General features: G+C 40.8%; 2 protein-coding genes across 2 annotated transcripts in view; one reads left to right on the plus strand and one right to left on the minus strand.

The window, feature by feature from the left end:
* The first annotated feature begins 957 nt into the window (after nucleotides 1–957).
* smarca5 (SWI/SNF related, matrix associated, actin dependent regulator of chromatin, subfamily a, member 5) lies at nucleotides 958–10,356 on the plus strand. The gene is made up of 24 exons (XM_044347197.1): nucleotides 958–1,247; nucleotides 3,279–3,461; nucleotides 3,567–3,733; nucleotides 3,932–4,032; nucleotides 4,149–4,249; nucleotides 4,372–4,551; nucleotides 5,256–5,411; nucleotides 5,516–5,647; nucleotides 5,790–5,858; nucleotides 5,997–6,106; nucleotides 6,223–6,449; nucleotides 6,809–6,930; nucleotides 7,072–7,224; nucleotides 7,364–7,496; nucleotides 7,697–7,845; nucleotides 7,988–8,110; nucleotides 8,215–8,322; nucleotides 8,460–8,573; nucleotides 8,678–8,800; nucleotides 8,921–9,053; nucleotides 9,166–9,284; nucleotides 9,477–9,689; nucleotides 9,792–9,902; nucleotides 10,012–10,356. Exons 1-24 carry the CDS (start codon nucleotides 1,176–1,178, stop codon nucleotides 10,075–10,077), a joined length of 3,165 nt encoding a protein of 1,054 aa, XP_044203132.1. The 5' UTR covers nucleotides 958–1,175; the 3' UTR covers nucleotides 10,078–10,356.
* Nucleotides 10,357–10,529: 173 nt separating this feature from the next.
* frem3 (Fras1 related extracellular matrix 3) overlaps nucleotides 10,530–12,989 on the minus strand; it is a 32,580-nt gene continuing 30,120 nt past the window's right edge. The window contains exons 21-24 of the mRNA XM_044347196.1: nucleotides 12,719–12,845; nucleotides 12,428–12,615; nucleotides 12,187–12,333; nucleotides 10,530–12,103 (exon numbers count right to left, since the gene is read on the minus strand). Coding sequence (XP_044203131.1) covers nucleotides 11,528–12,103; nucleotides 12,187–12,333; nucleotides 12,428–12,615; nucleotides 12,719–12,845 — 1,038 coding nt within the window. The 3' untranslated portion in view covers nucleotides 10,530–11,527. The remainder of the gene's footprint in view (nucleotides 12,104–12,186; nucleotides 12,334–12,427; nucleotides 12,616–12,718; nucleotides 12,846–12,989) is intronic.

The raw sequence follows: 12,989 nt of genomic DNA on the forward strand, positions 1-12,989 counted from the left end.
CATGATAAATAAATTAAGTATAATCAGTTAAATATAATAAATGTAAAATGAGAGAATCATGATAATATTATTATGTGACTTCAATGTTCAAATAATACATATATAAATATAAAAAATAGAATAAGATGTACATGAGTCTTCACTTCAAATTTTCTATATAATGTAATAAAAAAGGGAGTTGTAGGAAACATAAGTGGATATGATCATAATTAATTTGTTGAAGAAAAATCCAAACAAACTGTGAAGGGAAAGTTATCTTGGCTGTTATGAAAGCCACACATCTCTCTACTGTTAAGACAAATTAAATCTTAACCTTTTTACAACTCTGGATATGTACATGTAATTATTATCAGCCTATTAATGAATGCCAAAAAATACGTTTTTACAAATGTACATCTTGAAATAGTCAAAGCAGTGTTTTAAATATTATTATAATTTCTAAGGGAACATTTTTTTAAAATCCAGAATGAAAAAGATAAGAGAAAACAATGATGTTGCACATCAAGGAGCTCAAATCATTGAACTGGTGAAATGTTTTCTTGCAAATAGGGTGTCATATTCTGTTGGAATGGATCCTAATACTATAACAAATTACTTTGGAGGAATATATTTTAATATTATACAAAAATGCATTTAAAGATTTTGAAATATGATAAATGATACGTCGAAGCCCCAAGAAGATATTGTTAGATTTTAGGTAACTTTTAAATCTAAACCAGACATCAGTGACGTAAATCAGTTTCATGGTGTGTGTGTGTATAACCTTCAAAACAAAATGCTTAGCTGACAAAATCGAACCCATATTTCCCTCTTCATAAATACTCCATTTTAAATTACATTACATCTCAACTTTTTGCGTCGTTCAAATGCGCTACATTCATTTGAAGAATAATATTTCCGACAGTCTCTAAAGGCAGTATCATCAACTCTCGCGATAGAGCGCGCACACACACACCGGTTAGCGCGCTCGGTTGCCCGAAAAAAAATCATGCTAGCGCGAGCGTGCTCCCTGTGAACAAACCGGTGTCTCTTTCATTGTACACAACAGGATAGTTCTCATTTACCGGGAAAAAGTTCGGAAAATCTTCAACGGCTCTTAACACGGGATCACACGGGGCTACCTACTAACGGACGGTACATCTGAATCGAAGATTCAAATTTGATTTTAAAAAACAATGTCCGAAAGCGCAAACTGCGTGGAACAGCGGGAAGAGCCGACGGAACTTGAAGAAGCTGGAGGAGCGGAGGTAAGATGGTCTAAAACGGGCATTGTCTCCTCTCAGTGCCGCCTACATCTCCCCCAGGGCTACCACACACGTATAAATACTCTGAAAACGTCCGTCTCCTAGCTATGGGGTTCTCAAATTCGGTTAACTTGTGTAAAACTTTCACTTTGTCAACATTAACGCAGTTAGCTAGCCGCGGCGCTATCATAGACCTTTTTCATAGCAGCCATTTTGACATTAAATAGTAGGTAAACACAAGTGTTATAATGAAATTAATGAAGATTCTGCTCTATTTAGGTACAGAGCCTTAATAAATCTAATAACTAACACCTGTGTTTACCTACTAACTTATTTCATGTCAAAATGGCTGCTGTGGAAAAGGTCTGTTAGCTCATGACAACAGTAGCTCTATCCCATCCAGAGGCGTTACAGCACAGAGCAGCAACCAGGCTGGCCTGTTTCATAAGCGCCCCCTACTTCTTAGCTTAGCCCCGCTAGCTCCCCATTGATCACCACATAAGAAGTCCCAGCGTGGTTTGTTTACTCCTGGGTCAGATCCACTGAGCGGGTTGTGTCGAAGTCCCCCCCCTCGAATAATGTTCGCCTCTTTGCGTTTCCCGTAGCACCATCTCCGCGGTTGGGATGTTAGCAGAAATAACTGGTCGGGGTAAAGGTAAACTTGGGGTCAGGTTAAGCGCCTCAGAAGATGACTGGTTGGGATAAGGTTGGGTGCAGGTTAAGATTAGGGGAAAACCCATGTCGCCTAGGGAACAGACCTCGACACAACACCGGCTTTTGGGGAAAAAAAACCAAAACAAAAGACAGCAGCGCGGCGCGCTTAGCCATCCTTTCCGCGTCTTTGTTTTCAGAGGGACAGTGCAGCAATAGCTGTCGTAAACGAGGAGGGATGCTACTGCAGCGCTGCCTGCCTGCAACTTGGCTTTCGCTGCACTTTGTGTTAAAATTTTGACTACAATTCTTAAAAAAGAGAGAGAAAATATGGGTTTTTCCAGATGTGAAGCTCAGTAGTTAAACGATCAAATAAGACAAACTTTACTGATCGCACGCAGGGAAACTTAAATGTCTCACAACAACAGAAGTACAAGAACAGATGCATTGTATAAAGAAGTAACCTTAAAAGACTATGCTACGAGCATCTACTATACACAAAGTGAAACAAGCAAACAAAAGACAAAAATAGTGATGAATAAGGAATACAGTTGGATGTCCACAGTATTCAGTCACAACTATTACTACTACTAGTCCTGCTACTACTGAAGGTTTATTTTATTTTAGGATACTGATGCACATTTTGATTTTGACACATGCCTGCATCTGTTTGACATTCGCCATCGCCGCACAGAGCAATTGAGCATCTACTATACACAAAGTGAAACAAACAAACAAAAGACGAAAAAATAATGACGAATAAGGAATACAATTAATGAAATTAATTGCGCTTGAGGGAATGAAACTGATTGGTGGGAAAAGTGTATTGGACCCACTGATGGCATTGTTAGTTCAAGTTTGTTATTGTTACAGCTCAGTACACAAGTATAAGAGAGTAAAAGTCTTTGGTTTCAGCTCCTTGACAATGCAGTAGTAGAATAGTAAAAGATATAGTCATAGATAAGAGTATAAAACATGATCATATGTATGTAAAGTGCGGTGTGTATGTGTCGTATGACTAAATATCTATGTGAGCCTGAAATTAGGTCATTGCACTTGCAGCAGCTAAAATAAAGTTTGTAAAGACTAGTGGAGAAGGTAAACAGCTGATTGGTGCGATGGACTTTAAGTACAGCAGTTGTTTTTAAAAACAGTGGTGATATCAGCATGGACAAAAGATACGCAGCAGCACTGCTTCACCAACTGCAAGGTGAATGAGCGACCCATTCAGGATTTCATGTAGGAGGTGGAAGGTGTTGTCCATAATGTCCAGGAGTTTTGCCATCATCCATCTCACTCCCATTTCCTCTGTGGAGTCAAGAGAACATCCCACATGAGAGCTGGCCTTCAATAACACTTTGTCTTGACTCTTTCTGTCTGCAGTTGTTGGGAAATGTTGAAGAGGGCTCAAAAAGAGACCCCTTTTCAACCTTCTTTCAGGAGAAGTCTGACTCCTCAGATGCTGGAAAAGAGTCTTCTTCAGATGCCGGGCCTGATGGCCAAGATGCATCCTCCTCCTCTTCAACCAAAACTAAAGATTCTACTCCAGGTTATGAGGAGAAAGTGGTAAGGACACTTATTCTATAGCTTATATTATATGACAGATCACTCTGTTCTTGGATAAACTACTAAACAAGTCTTCTTTTTCTTTTTTTTCCTCTGTGTGTTTAGCAAACAGACCGGACCAACAGATTTGAGTACCTGTTGAAGCAAACAGAGTTATTTGCTCATTTCATCCAACCAGCTGCACAGAAGACCCCTACCTCCCCCCTGAAGATGAAACCAGGACGTCCTCGCATCAAGAAAGATGAGAAGCAGAACCTGCTGTCTGCTGGAGAGTGAGTACACAAGTTGTTTGTTGTAGCGTGATGTTATTTGTGAGAAGTTATATTCTTTTCTGGCAAATGTTGTTTCACCATTGCTACTGTATTTTGAACGTCTTATAAGTCCATGTCTCAACTACTACTTATTTAAATTTTGGATGTTGACTCACTTTTTGGACTCTGACACATTATGCCTGCCTCTATGATTGACAGCAATCGCCATCGCCGCACAGAGCAAGAGGAGGATGAAGAGCTTCTGAATGAGAGCACCAAGACCACTAACGTCTGCACTCGCTTTGACGAATCTCCGTCCTGTAAGCAATGACCTGTTTTTATTTAGGCGTGAGAGGAAGGCACATTGAGCGCAGGCAAATGGCAAATATATAGGATTAACAGAAGTGATGCTTATGTTTTCTTTTCTCTTATCTAGATGTCAAAACAGGAAAAATGAGGGACTATCAGGTCCGTGGTCTGAACTGGCTCATCTCTTTGTATGAAAATGGAATCAACGGCATCCTTGCTGATGAAATGGTCAGTAGTTTCTCATATTTGCAAGCCTGGAGTTGGATTCCAGGTATTTTTATTGTGTAACATTGTTGTGGTTTTCATATACCACTATGTCTTACACACACTCTCCTCACACTTTCTGTCAGGGTTTGGGAAAGACACTCCAAACTATTGCCTTGCTGGGTTATATGAAGCACTACAGAAACATCCCTGGACCCCACATGGTGCTGGTGCCAAAGTCCACCCTCTACAACTGGATGAATGAGTTCAAGCGATGGGTGCCCTCGCTCCGTGCAGTCTGCCTGATTGGGGGCAGAGATGAGAGGGTAGGCTTTATCAGAATTTTATGACTCACTGAAAAGGGAAGTGTAACTGGAAATATTCACCATGTTTTGATATGCTGCACTGTAATGATTTTTATTGTTTAAATACATCACATTGCCTTATAATGGGAATACATTTTGTCCATACAACCAGCCAGAATCTTTGCATAGTAGCAATACTTTTCAAAATGCAAAGCAGGTTTTTGTGCAGAATCGGTATTTTCAATCACAGCAATGCAGTCTGTAGATGATAAATCCTGCTGATGATTGCAGTAGTGCACTTTGGACTGGACCTAACTGTTCATGTGAAATTGGCCTCTGATTCAGGCTTATTGATATGAGCCCAAATCAAAATGACAGAAGAACATTTTAAAAGAAAACTGATGTTTTTTTGTTTTTTTTTCTGAGATACAACAGACTGATTTTCAGCAGTATAAACTTACATTTAAAAATATCTAGTATCCTATCCCATGTGTTAGCTATGTGTTAAAATTGATTGTACTGTATATCTCAAGGGGTGAAAGGAAAGGGAGGAGTGAGGAATCAATTATGAAAAATTTGCCAAAAACTACAATAATTGTTTTTTGTTAACATGCACATTTGCTGTGTGATCTACTTCAAATTGCAATATATAGTTATGAATAGCTGGTTGAAAACACAAGATCCCACTTATTTGTCATTCCAAAACATATTTCCTCCAATTTCAGACTGCCCTGATCAGAGATGTTCTGCTGCCGGGAGAATGGGATGTGTGCGTCACATCCTATGAGATGCTCATCATTGAAAAGGCAGTGTTCAAGAAGTTCAACTGGAGATACCTGGTCATTGATGAAGCCCACAGGATCAAAAATGAGAAATCAAAGGTCAGAATGTTATTGAAATAGGCATTTAAACACTTTTCACCAGATCCACATCATATTTCACACATAATGTTCACAAGATAGCTCAATAAATTGATTTCTCCTAGCTGTCAGAAATTGTACGAGAATTTAAGACCACCAATCGTTTGCTGCTGACTGGAACACCCCTGCAAAACAACCTCCATGAGCTGTGGGCCCTGCTGAACTTCCTGCTGCCTGACGTCTTCAACTCATCAGAGGTAAGAGTTGCCTAGAAATATATAGGATTAATATTTCAGTAGAGGATAAACCCACTCTCAAATTGGACTCAAGTCTCTTATTCAGACAGAAATTGTACTGTTTTCTGGTACTAATTTAATTTTCTTCTTCCTCCCTTCCAAGGACTTTGATTCCTGGTTTGACACAAACAACTGCTTGGGTGATCAGAAGTTGGTGGAGCGTCTTCACACTGTATGTTTTGAATTTTCCTGATGAATATTCAAAGTAATCTGTATTTATCTGACACAATGTTACTCTTACTTTAGGTGAAGCACTCATTTGACCTGTCTCTTTATTTAATTGTGCGTGTGTGTGTGCATGTATATGTAGGTGCTGCGTCCTTTCTTGCTTCGTCGTATAAAAGCTGATGTGGAGAAGACACTGCTCCCGAAAAAAGAGATCAAGATGTATGTGGGCCTCAGTAAAATGCAACGAGAATGGTAAGCTTCCTCAGTTAAGCTTAACTCAAGCTAGTTTGTTCTACAAAGCCAGTAAAGCACATATTAACTTGCTTGTGCAGTAGTGTGTAATATGAACTCATGTCATATCCCATCAGGTACACAAAGATTCTGATGAAGGACATTGACATTCTGAACTCGGCGGGTAAGATGGACAAGATGCGGCTGCTGAACGTTCTCATGCAGCTGAGGAAATGCTGCAACCATCCATACCTGTTTGACGGAGCTGAACCAGGTCCACCCTACACCACAGACCTCCACCTGGTGGTGAACAGTGGCAAGATGGTGGTGCTGGATAAGCTTCTACCCAAGATGAAGGAACAGGGTATGTAGATGAGGAGTCTTTGTGAGTATCTTTATATACAGCAATTCATTTACAGAATGTTTACATTTCAATATAAAGACACTACATAGTAGTGAACTACCTGTGTTCATCATTGACCCAACGGCAACCAAACATCAGAGAGAATGGAGGGAAACATGCCAATATCACTTGCAAACTTATAGATTTTAACAGACACATAAATAACTTTGTGAAAAGACTGAAGTTGTTTCCATTGTTGGATAAAAAGGCATTACAGTATATATTCTTGGCATTGATTGAGACGTCAAATGTATCTACAGGTAATTAAAGTTATCCATACATTTAGTTGACAACCAGTATGTTCTTCCCTTTCTTTTTAGGCTCCCGTGTGCTCATCTTCAGTCAGATGACCAGGGTGCTGGACATCTTGGAGGACTACTGTATGTGGAGAAACTACGGCTATTGTCGTCTGGATGGTCAGACGCCACATGAGGAGCGACAGGTGCGACGCTTATATCTCAACTTCAATAAGCAGACTAAGAGAGTAGTCTGTAGATTGAGATGAACTGATTATCAGATGTTGTCATTAGAATACTTGTGGATCAGAGTCAAAAAAGACACTTAATTTCCATGTATGTTTCAGATCTCTATCAATGCATACAATGAGCCCAACAGCAGTAAATTCATCTTCATGTTGAGCACCAGAGCTGGTGGGTTGGGTATCAATCTGGCTACAGCTGATGTAGTCATCCTCTACGACTCAGACTGGAACCCTCAAGTCGACCTTCAGGCCATGGTTAGTACTCTGAATTGCTGAACTCTCCTATATCTTATTCTGCTGTAAGGTGCTGGTATACTGTTCATTTATAACACTGGTTATCTTAGAGTCAGGGGACTCGACTAATCCCTATTTCTTTTCTTTTTCTTCATTTCAGGACCGAGCTCACAGGATTGGTCAGCAGAAGCAAGTACGCGTGTTTCGCTTCATCACTGAAAACACAGTGGAGGAGAGGATTGTGGAGAGGGCCGAGATGAAACTGCGCCTGGACTCTATTGTCATCCAGCAAGGTACCTAATCTACCTGCTCAAGCCAAAAACCAAGTTTAAATTTAAAAAAATCAAATTTATAGTCAGATATTAGCAGCTGTAATTGAGATACTTGTACTGAATGTTTCTCAGAGCAATTAGAAATCAGTATTTTAACAACAAATTAGAAGATTAGAGACGAGGGCAAGCCACTGAGTTGTCTTCTGATTTTATTTTAACAGGAAGACTTGTGGATCCAAGTGCAAACAAGCTGGGCAAAGATGAGATGCTTTCCATCATCCGCCACGGTGCCACGCATGTGTTTGCCTCCAAAGAGAGTGAGATCACAGATGATGACATTGATGTAATCCTAGAGAAGGGTGAAAGGAAGGTGAGTCGGGATGCATTATGAAAAATTATGGATGGTGATATTTCAGATAGACTAGTTCTGATAAATGTCTTTTTTGGGGGGGAGGGGGGTGAATTTTACATTTTGCTATAAAAATGAAAACACTGACCTTATCATGTTCTAGACTATGGAGATGAAGGAGAAGCTGTCTAACCTGGGTGAGAGCTCTCTGAGAAACTTCACCATGGATACGGAGAACAGCAGCGTGTACACATTCGAAGGAGAAGACTACAGAGAGAAGAAAAAGGTAAAAACGGGCTACACATCATTGGTATTCAGTGTTTAATCACCTCATCCCAGAACATGAACGTTTGAGCCTTTGCCTTGTTCCCCTCCTCCCCCTTCATTCAGGTCATTACCAACTGGATTGAGCCACCCAAGAGAGAAAGGAAAGCCAATTATGCTGTGGATGCATACTTCAGAGAAGCTCTGCGAGTCAGTGAGCCCAAAGCACCCAAGGTATGGCTGGATCAATCTACAAACACTGTCTTAAGATATAAGGTGTTAATGTAACAAAATGTATAATTACTGTGGTCTTATGATGGATGATACGTTATCCTGTCATGACATTACATCTGTTTGATTCCACTTTCCAGGCTCCTCGTCCCCCCAAGCAGCCAAATGTCCAGGACTTCCAGTTCTTCCCTCCACGTCTTTTTGAGCTTCTAGAAAAGGAAATTCTGTTCTACAGAAAAACCATAGGCTATAAGGTACAAATATGTTCTTCAGATGAGAGTGAGATTCTCCAAATTGATTTGGAAGAGTGATGTGAAGAGATGTGTCTAAATCAGACTGTGGCTGTGTCTCTCTTCAGGTTCCCCGTAATCCAGACATGCCAAACTCAGCCCAGGTCCAGAAAGAGGAGCAGGCTAAGATTGATGAGGCTGAGGCCCTGACAGAGGAAGAGCTGGAGGAGAAGGAGAACCTTCTGCAACAGGCACTGATTACGCTTGATCAACATAATCAATTTTTGACAAATATGCAGCAATTCAAAGCAAAAATTTTTCTGTCTGGATCATGATCGTGTATATTCTGATTAACCATGCCTTCATTGCAGGGATTTACTATTTGGAACAAACGCGACTTCAACCAGTTCATCAAAGCCAACGAAAAGTGGGGAAGAGATGACATTGAGAACATTGCCAGAGAGGTTGAGGGAAAAACTCCAGAGGAAGTCATGGAATATTCTGGTAATTACTGACTTTTATCTTGTCTTCAGAAAGTAAACACAAATTTTGTCTACTTCAGAAAGTAAACACAAACTTTGTCTTCTTAACTGAATTTATGTTTGTTTCCCTCCAGCTGTATTCTGGGAGCGCTGCAATGAGCTACAGGATATTGAGAAGATCATGGCTCAGATAGAGAGAGGAGAGGCCAGGATTCAGAGAAGGATTAGTATTAAGAAAGCACTGGACTCAAAGGTAGATGACTGTCAGCAATTTGGCTGTTAATTTCTGGTTTTAGATATCTAATTACCTTTATCTCATTAAGCCTTTTGTTACACACTTTCACTCTTAATCTTGCACTGATCCCTTAATTGTCTCTTGATCACATTGTCTGCTCTTGCTAATTAATTAATGATCTCCCAATATGGCTCTCATCTCCGTGCCCAGATCGGTCGCTACAAGGCCCCATTCCATCAGCTCCGAATCTCCTATGGCACCAACAAAGGCAAGAACTACACAGAGGAGGAGGACCGCTTCCTCATCTGCATGCTCCATAAGCTGGGCTTCGATAAGGAGAGCGTGTACGACGAGCTGCGTCAGTGCATCCGCAACTCACCTCAATTCCGCTTTGACTGGTTCCTCAAATCCAGGACTGCCATGGTGAATTTTGGCTCCATTTTACTGTCTCTCCTGTACTTTTAATGTTTTGACATTTTTTTTAAATGTTGCCTTAAAATTATTCTTTGATTTGTGTGTGTGTAGGAGCTCCAGAGGCGATGTAACACCCTGATTACACTGATAGAGAGAGAGAACATGGAGCTGGAGGAGAGGGAGAAGGCAGAGAAAAAGAAAAGGGGTCCAAAGAGTGGCTCAGTAAGTTAAGAATCTAGCAGCTTAGCATACAGGAAGTGAGTCATATAAAGATTAGATTGAAATTCAAAATGGTCTGAGTCAGGCCTAATCATTTTCTTTATTTTTCTAGGCCCAGAAACGGAAGTCTGAGGGAACTCCAGATGGTCGTGGACGCAGGAAAAAACTCAAGTTGTGAAGCTGTTGACAACTTACAGTATACAGTCAGAATTTGCGAGCGGCAGCCAGCTCCAGTAACGTTAGTCTTGGTGTCTGTGTTTGTTTTGCAGGCTGTGATGTACTGTGTAAAACTCTCCGACGGACTGATCTGGTTGTATTAGGTTTTAGGAAGTGCTCCTTTAAAAGCCTGCCTAGTCGTTACTTACCTAAATACTGCAGCTGTGCTGGTCTAGTTTTTGGTTTGCTAGTCCTATTTTTTTACCAGTACTTAATTGAAATAAATGTATTTATGCCTGTTGGTTGTACCACATTCCATTGCTTGAAACAATATGCACCCTTTTTATTTTGAAAACAACATTTGTTCTTTTATTTCCCTATGTGAAGTAGAAAATGTCTTTTTTGAAAATCACAAATAAACTTCCCTTTTTTTTAAAAAAAAAAGTGTTTGCACTATGGTAAATAAGACACCAATTCAAAAAATTGGACATTTATATTTGGCAGTTGAGGTTTACATACATCCAAACTCTTGAAATTGACACAAAATTAATAAGCCATAGTTGGCACATGAAAATATACTGTCATCTGTAGAAGAATCATTTTTTTGATACTGCACATATTTTTTTAAGGACTTGATCGACAAACCAGAAAGACATATTTCATAATTGTTCAAGTTTCATCAGGGTGTATTAATACCTTTTTTTTCATAGTCCTACATTTATATGTACACAGATTGTTTTGTATCTGATTTTAGCCACATTGACCTGAAAAAAATGTATTTAAAATAAATGTGAATTTCTGCATTCTCAAAGACTAAAATGACAACATTTACAATCCCTTTCAATTACACCATATTGATATTGTTACTCAACAGTGGGTGGGTATACTGTAGGCTTTTTAAAGCACAACAGTGATATAGCAATACTAAAAATCATTAAATCACATTATCATTCATTAAGGTCAGTTTCAACTAACATTCAGTCCATTGTACTCTATTCTCCACAACACAAAATAATGAACAGTGTATTACAGTGATAAAAAACTTGGTAAACTAAGAAATTCTTTTCTTTCATGAAATTTAAACAAGGTTGCCTGAGGTGATCAAATGGCATTCACTAAATTGGGCTTTTCATGCATTTGCAAACATTGGATAAAAAGGGATATTTTACAACTTTGCAACCAATGAAGCAGGTAAATATTTTAGGGGGCTCTACTTACACCCATGGTTCTGAATAGGCTGCAAAAAGGCAAAACCCTACAGTACATTACAGCAAGAACTACCCAACATCAGAGATCAGAAAACACGCATTCTCTGCATGTAAGCTCTAAGCACTGACATATTGTGCTGTCCACAGGTTGTACTGGGCTGTATTCAGTGCTACACAAGTTGGGCAATGAAGGCACAGTGGTGGAAGAGACTATCATAGTCTTTTTAATAGGAGACAGATATTAGGGTTGAGGGAGGTCGACATCTAGACCTCAGAGTTGTCTGAACTGCCCCACATGCTCGCTGGGCCTTGGCTGTAGCCGATGTAGGCAGAAGAAGACGAGGTGGTGTAAGGGGGGAACTGGGTCTTCTTTTCTCTCTTTTTGCGCCGCAACAGCAGAATGACAATGGTGGCGATGAGGCAGATGAGGAGGATCAGACCCGCAAGGCCCACTAACATGGGAAGGGTGGAGGTGTCAGCCGGATCTCTGCCAGAACTCTCCAGCAGGGGGCGCTCCAGGAGGGGGTCGCGGTCACGGCTGGGAGACCAGGGCTGGCGCTGGCTGACCACCATGCGGTCTGTTCGGTCCAGGGCGATGTGCTGGATGTTGGTGCCCCGATTGTTTTCAACACCAATATCCTGGGACAGAGAAGGGCCGGAGAAAGCAGGGGCAGCACGGCGGTGGCGGTTGGTTGCAATGTTGGAGGACTGAGGTTGCTCAACGGACGACAGGCTGTGATGGAGGTACTCCAAACTACGCTTGCCAATGTTGCGGTTGGCGTTTTCTCTGGAGCGGACAGTGTAGATAGTGTGGATGAACCATTCTCGACCAGCAGCCACCTAGAGAGCAAACACGCAAATGTTTTCTTTCCATGTTCATGTATGATTTCATTACATGGATGCATTGTAAGAAATATCAATACCTGGAAGAGTGGAGATGAGGAGAGTGTGAAGCCATCTGATCCAGGCTGTCTGACCAAAGACAGAGCTCCAGGTGTATCTTGGGCCAGTGTGGCCTTAAAATCAACATCACCAAATGCTGTGGCCTGGGTCTCAGGTTGGGCCTTGTCCTGCACAACAACACACACAGATGAGCTCTTAATCTTAATTTTACTTCAATATAAAACCCCAAAGTAGTAGCTTGTGAATTCATTGGTTTTGTACCAGAATCTTGAATCTGTAAAGCAGAGAGGGAGCATCTGCCAGGCAGCCATATTCCTTATTAGTGGGGTTATATTTGGGAACGTAGCCATCTGCTCCAGTGCAGAGGAAAACTTTCTCAATGCTGCAGGAGAAGGAGTCACCCAGGTTCTGGACTGGATCCACCATTACACGTCCATAGATCATGGAACCTGAAGCAGAGGATAGATGAAACTTAGACATGAGATTCCCTGAGGGTCATTGTCCTCAGCTGTAATGTTTACTAAAATCCATTAGGTGGCAGTGTTGTAGTACCATCTGAAAAAGCAGCATCAGTCCCTTCTCCAAAGCCCATGGAGCCATCAGATAACCACAGCTCCCTCTTGGACAACAGGAACATCTGAGTGTTGAGACTAAACTCAGCTGCCACTGGGTCACTCACCTGGAGGACAGAACAAGAGTCACCATACACAGAACAGATGATGGATGAGGATGGATGATGCTGTTGTGTGAGATAATGTAACTTTCTTCCAAATCAGATCAATTCTAATTCTGGCTTGTTTTATGATATTAGGCAGTGTACTCT

This window comes from Thunnus albacares, chromosome 3, assembly GCF_914725855.1.
Source record: "Thunnus albacares chromosome 3, fThuAlb1.1, whole genome shotgun sequence".
Taxonomy (NCBI): Eukaryota; Metazoa; Chordata; class Actinopteri; order Scombriformes; family Scombridae; genus Thunnus; species Thunnus albacares.

Excerpts from the sequence above, each read along its gene's own strand:
- smarca5 (XM_044347197.1), top strand. The coding sequence starts at position 1,176 with ATGTCCGAAAGCGCAAACTGCGTGGAACAGCGGGAAGAGCCGACGGAA. Across the intron at positions 1,248-3,278 it reads AAGAAGCTGGAGGAGCGGAG|TTGTTGGGAAATGTTGAAGA; the intron begins GTAAGATGGTCT and ends TTCTGTCTGCAG. Across the intron at positions 8,111-8,214 it reads ACTACAGAGAGAAGAAAAAG|GTCATTACCAACTGGATTGA; the intron begins GTAAAAACGGGC and ends CCCTTCATTCAG.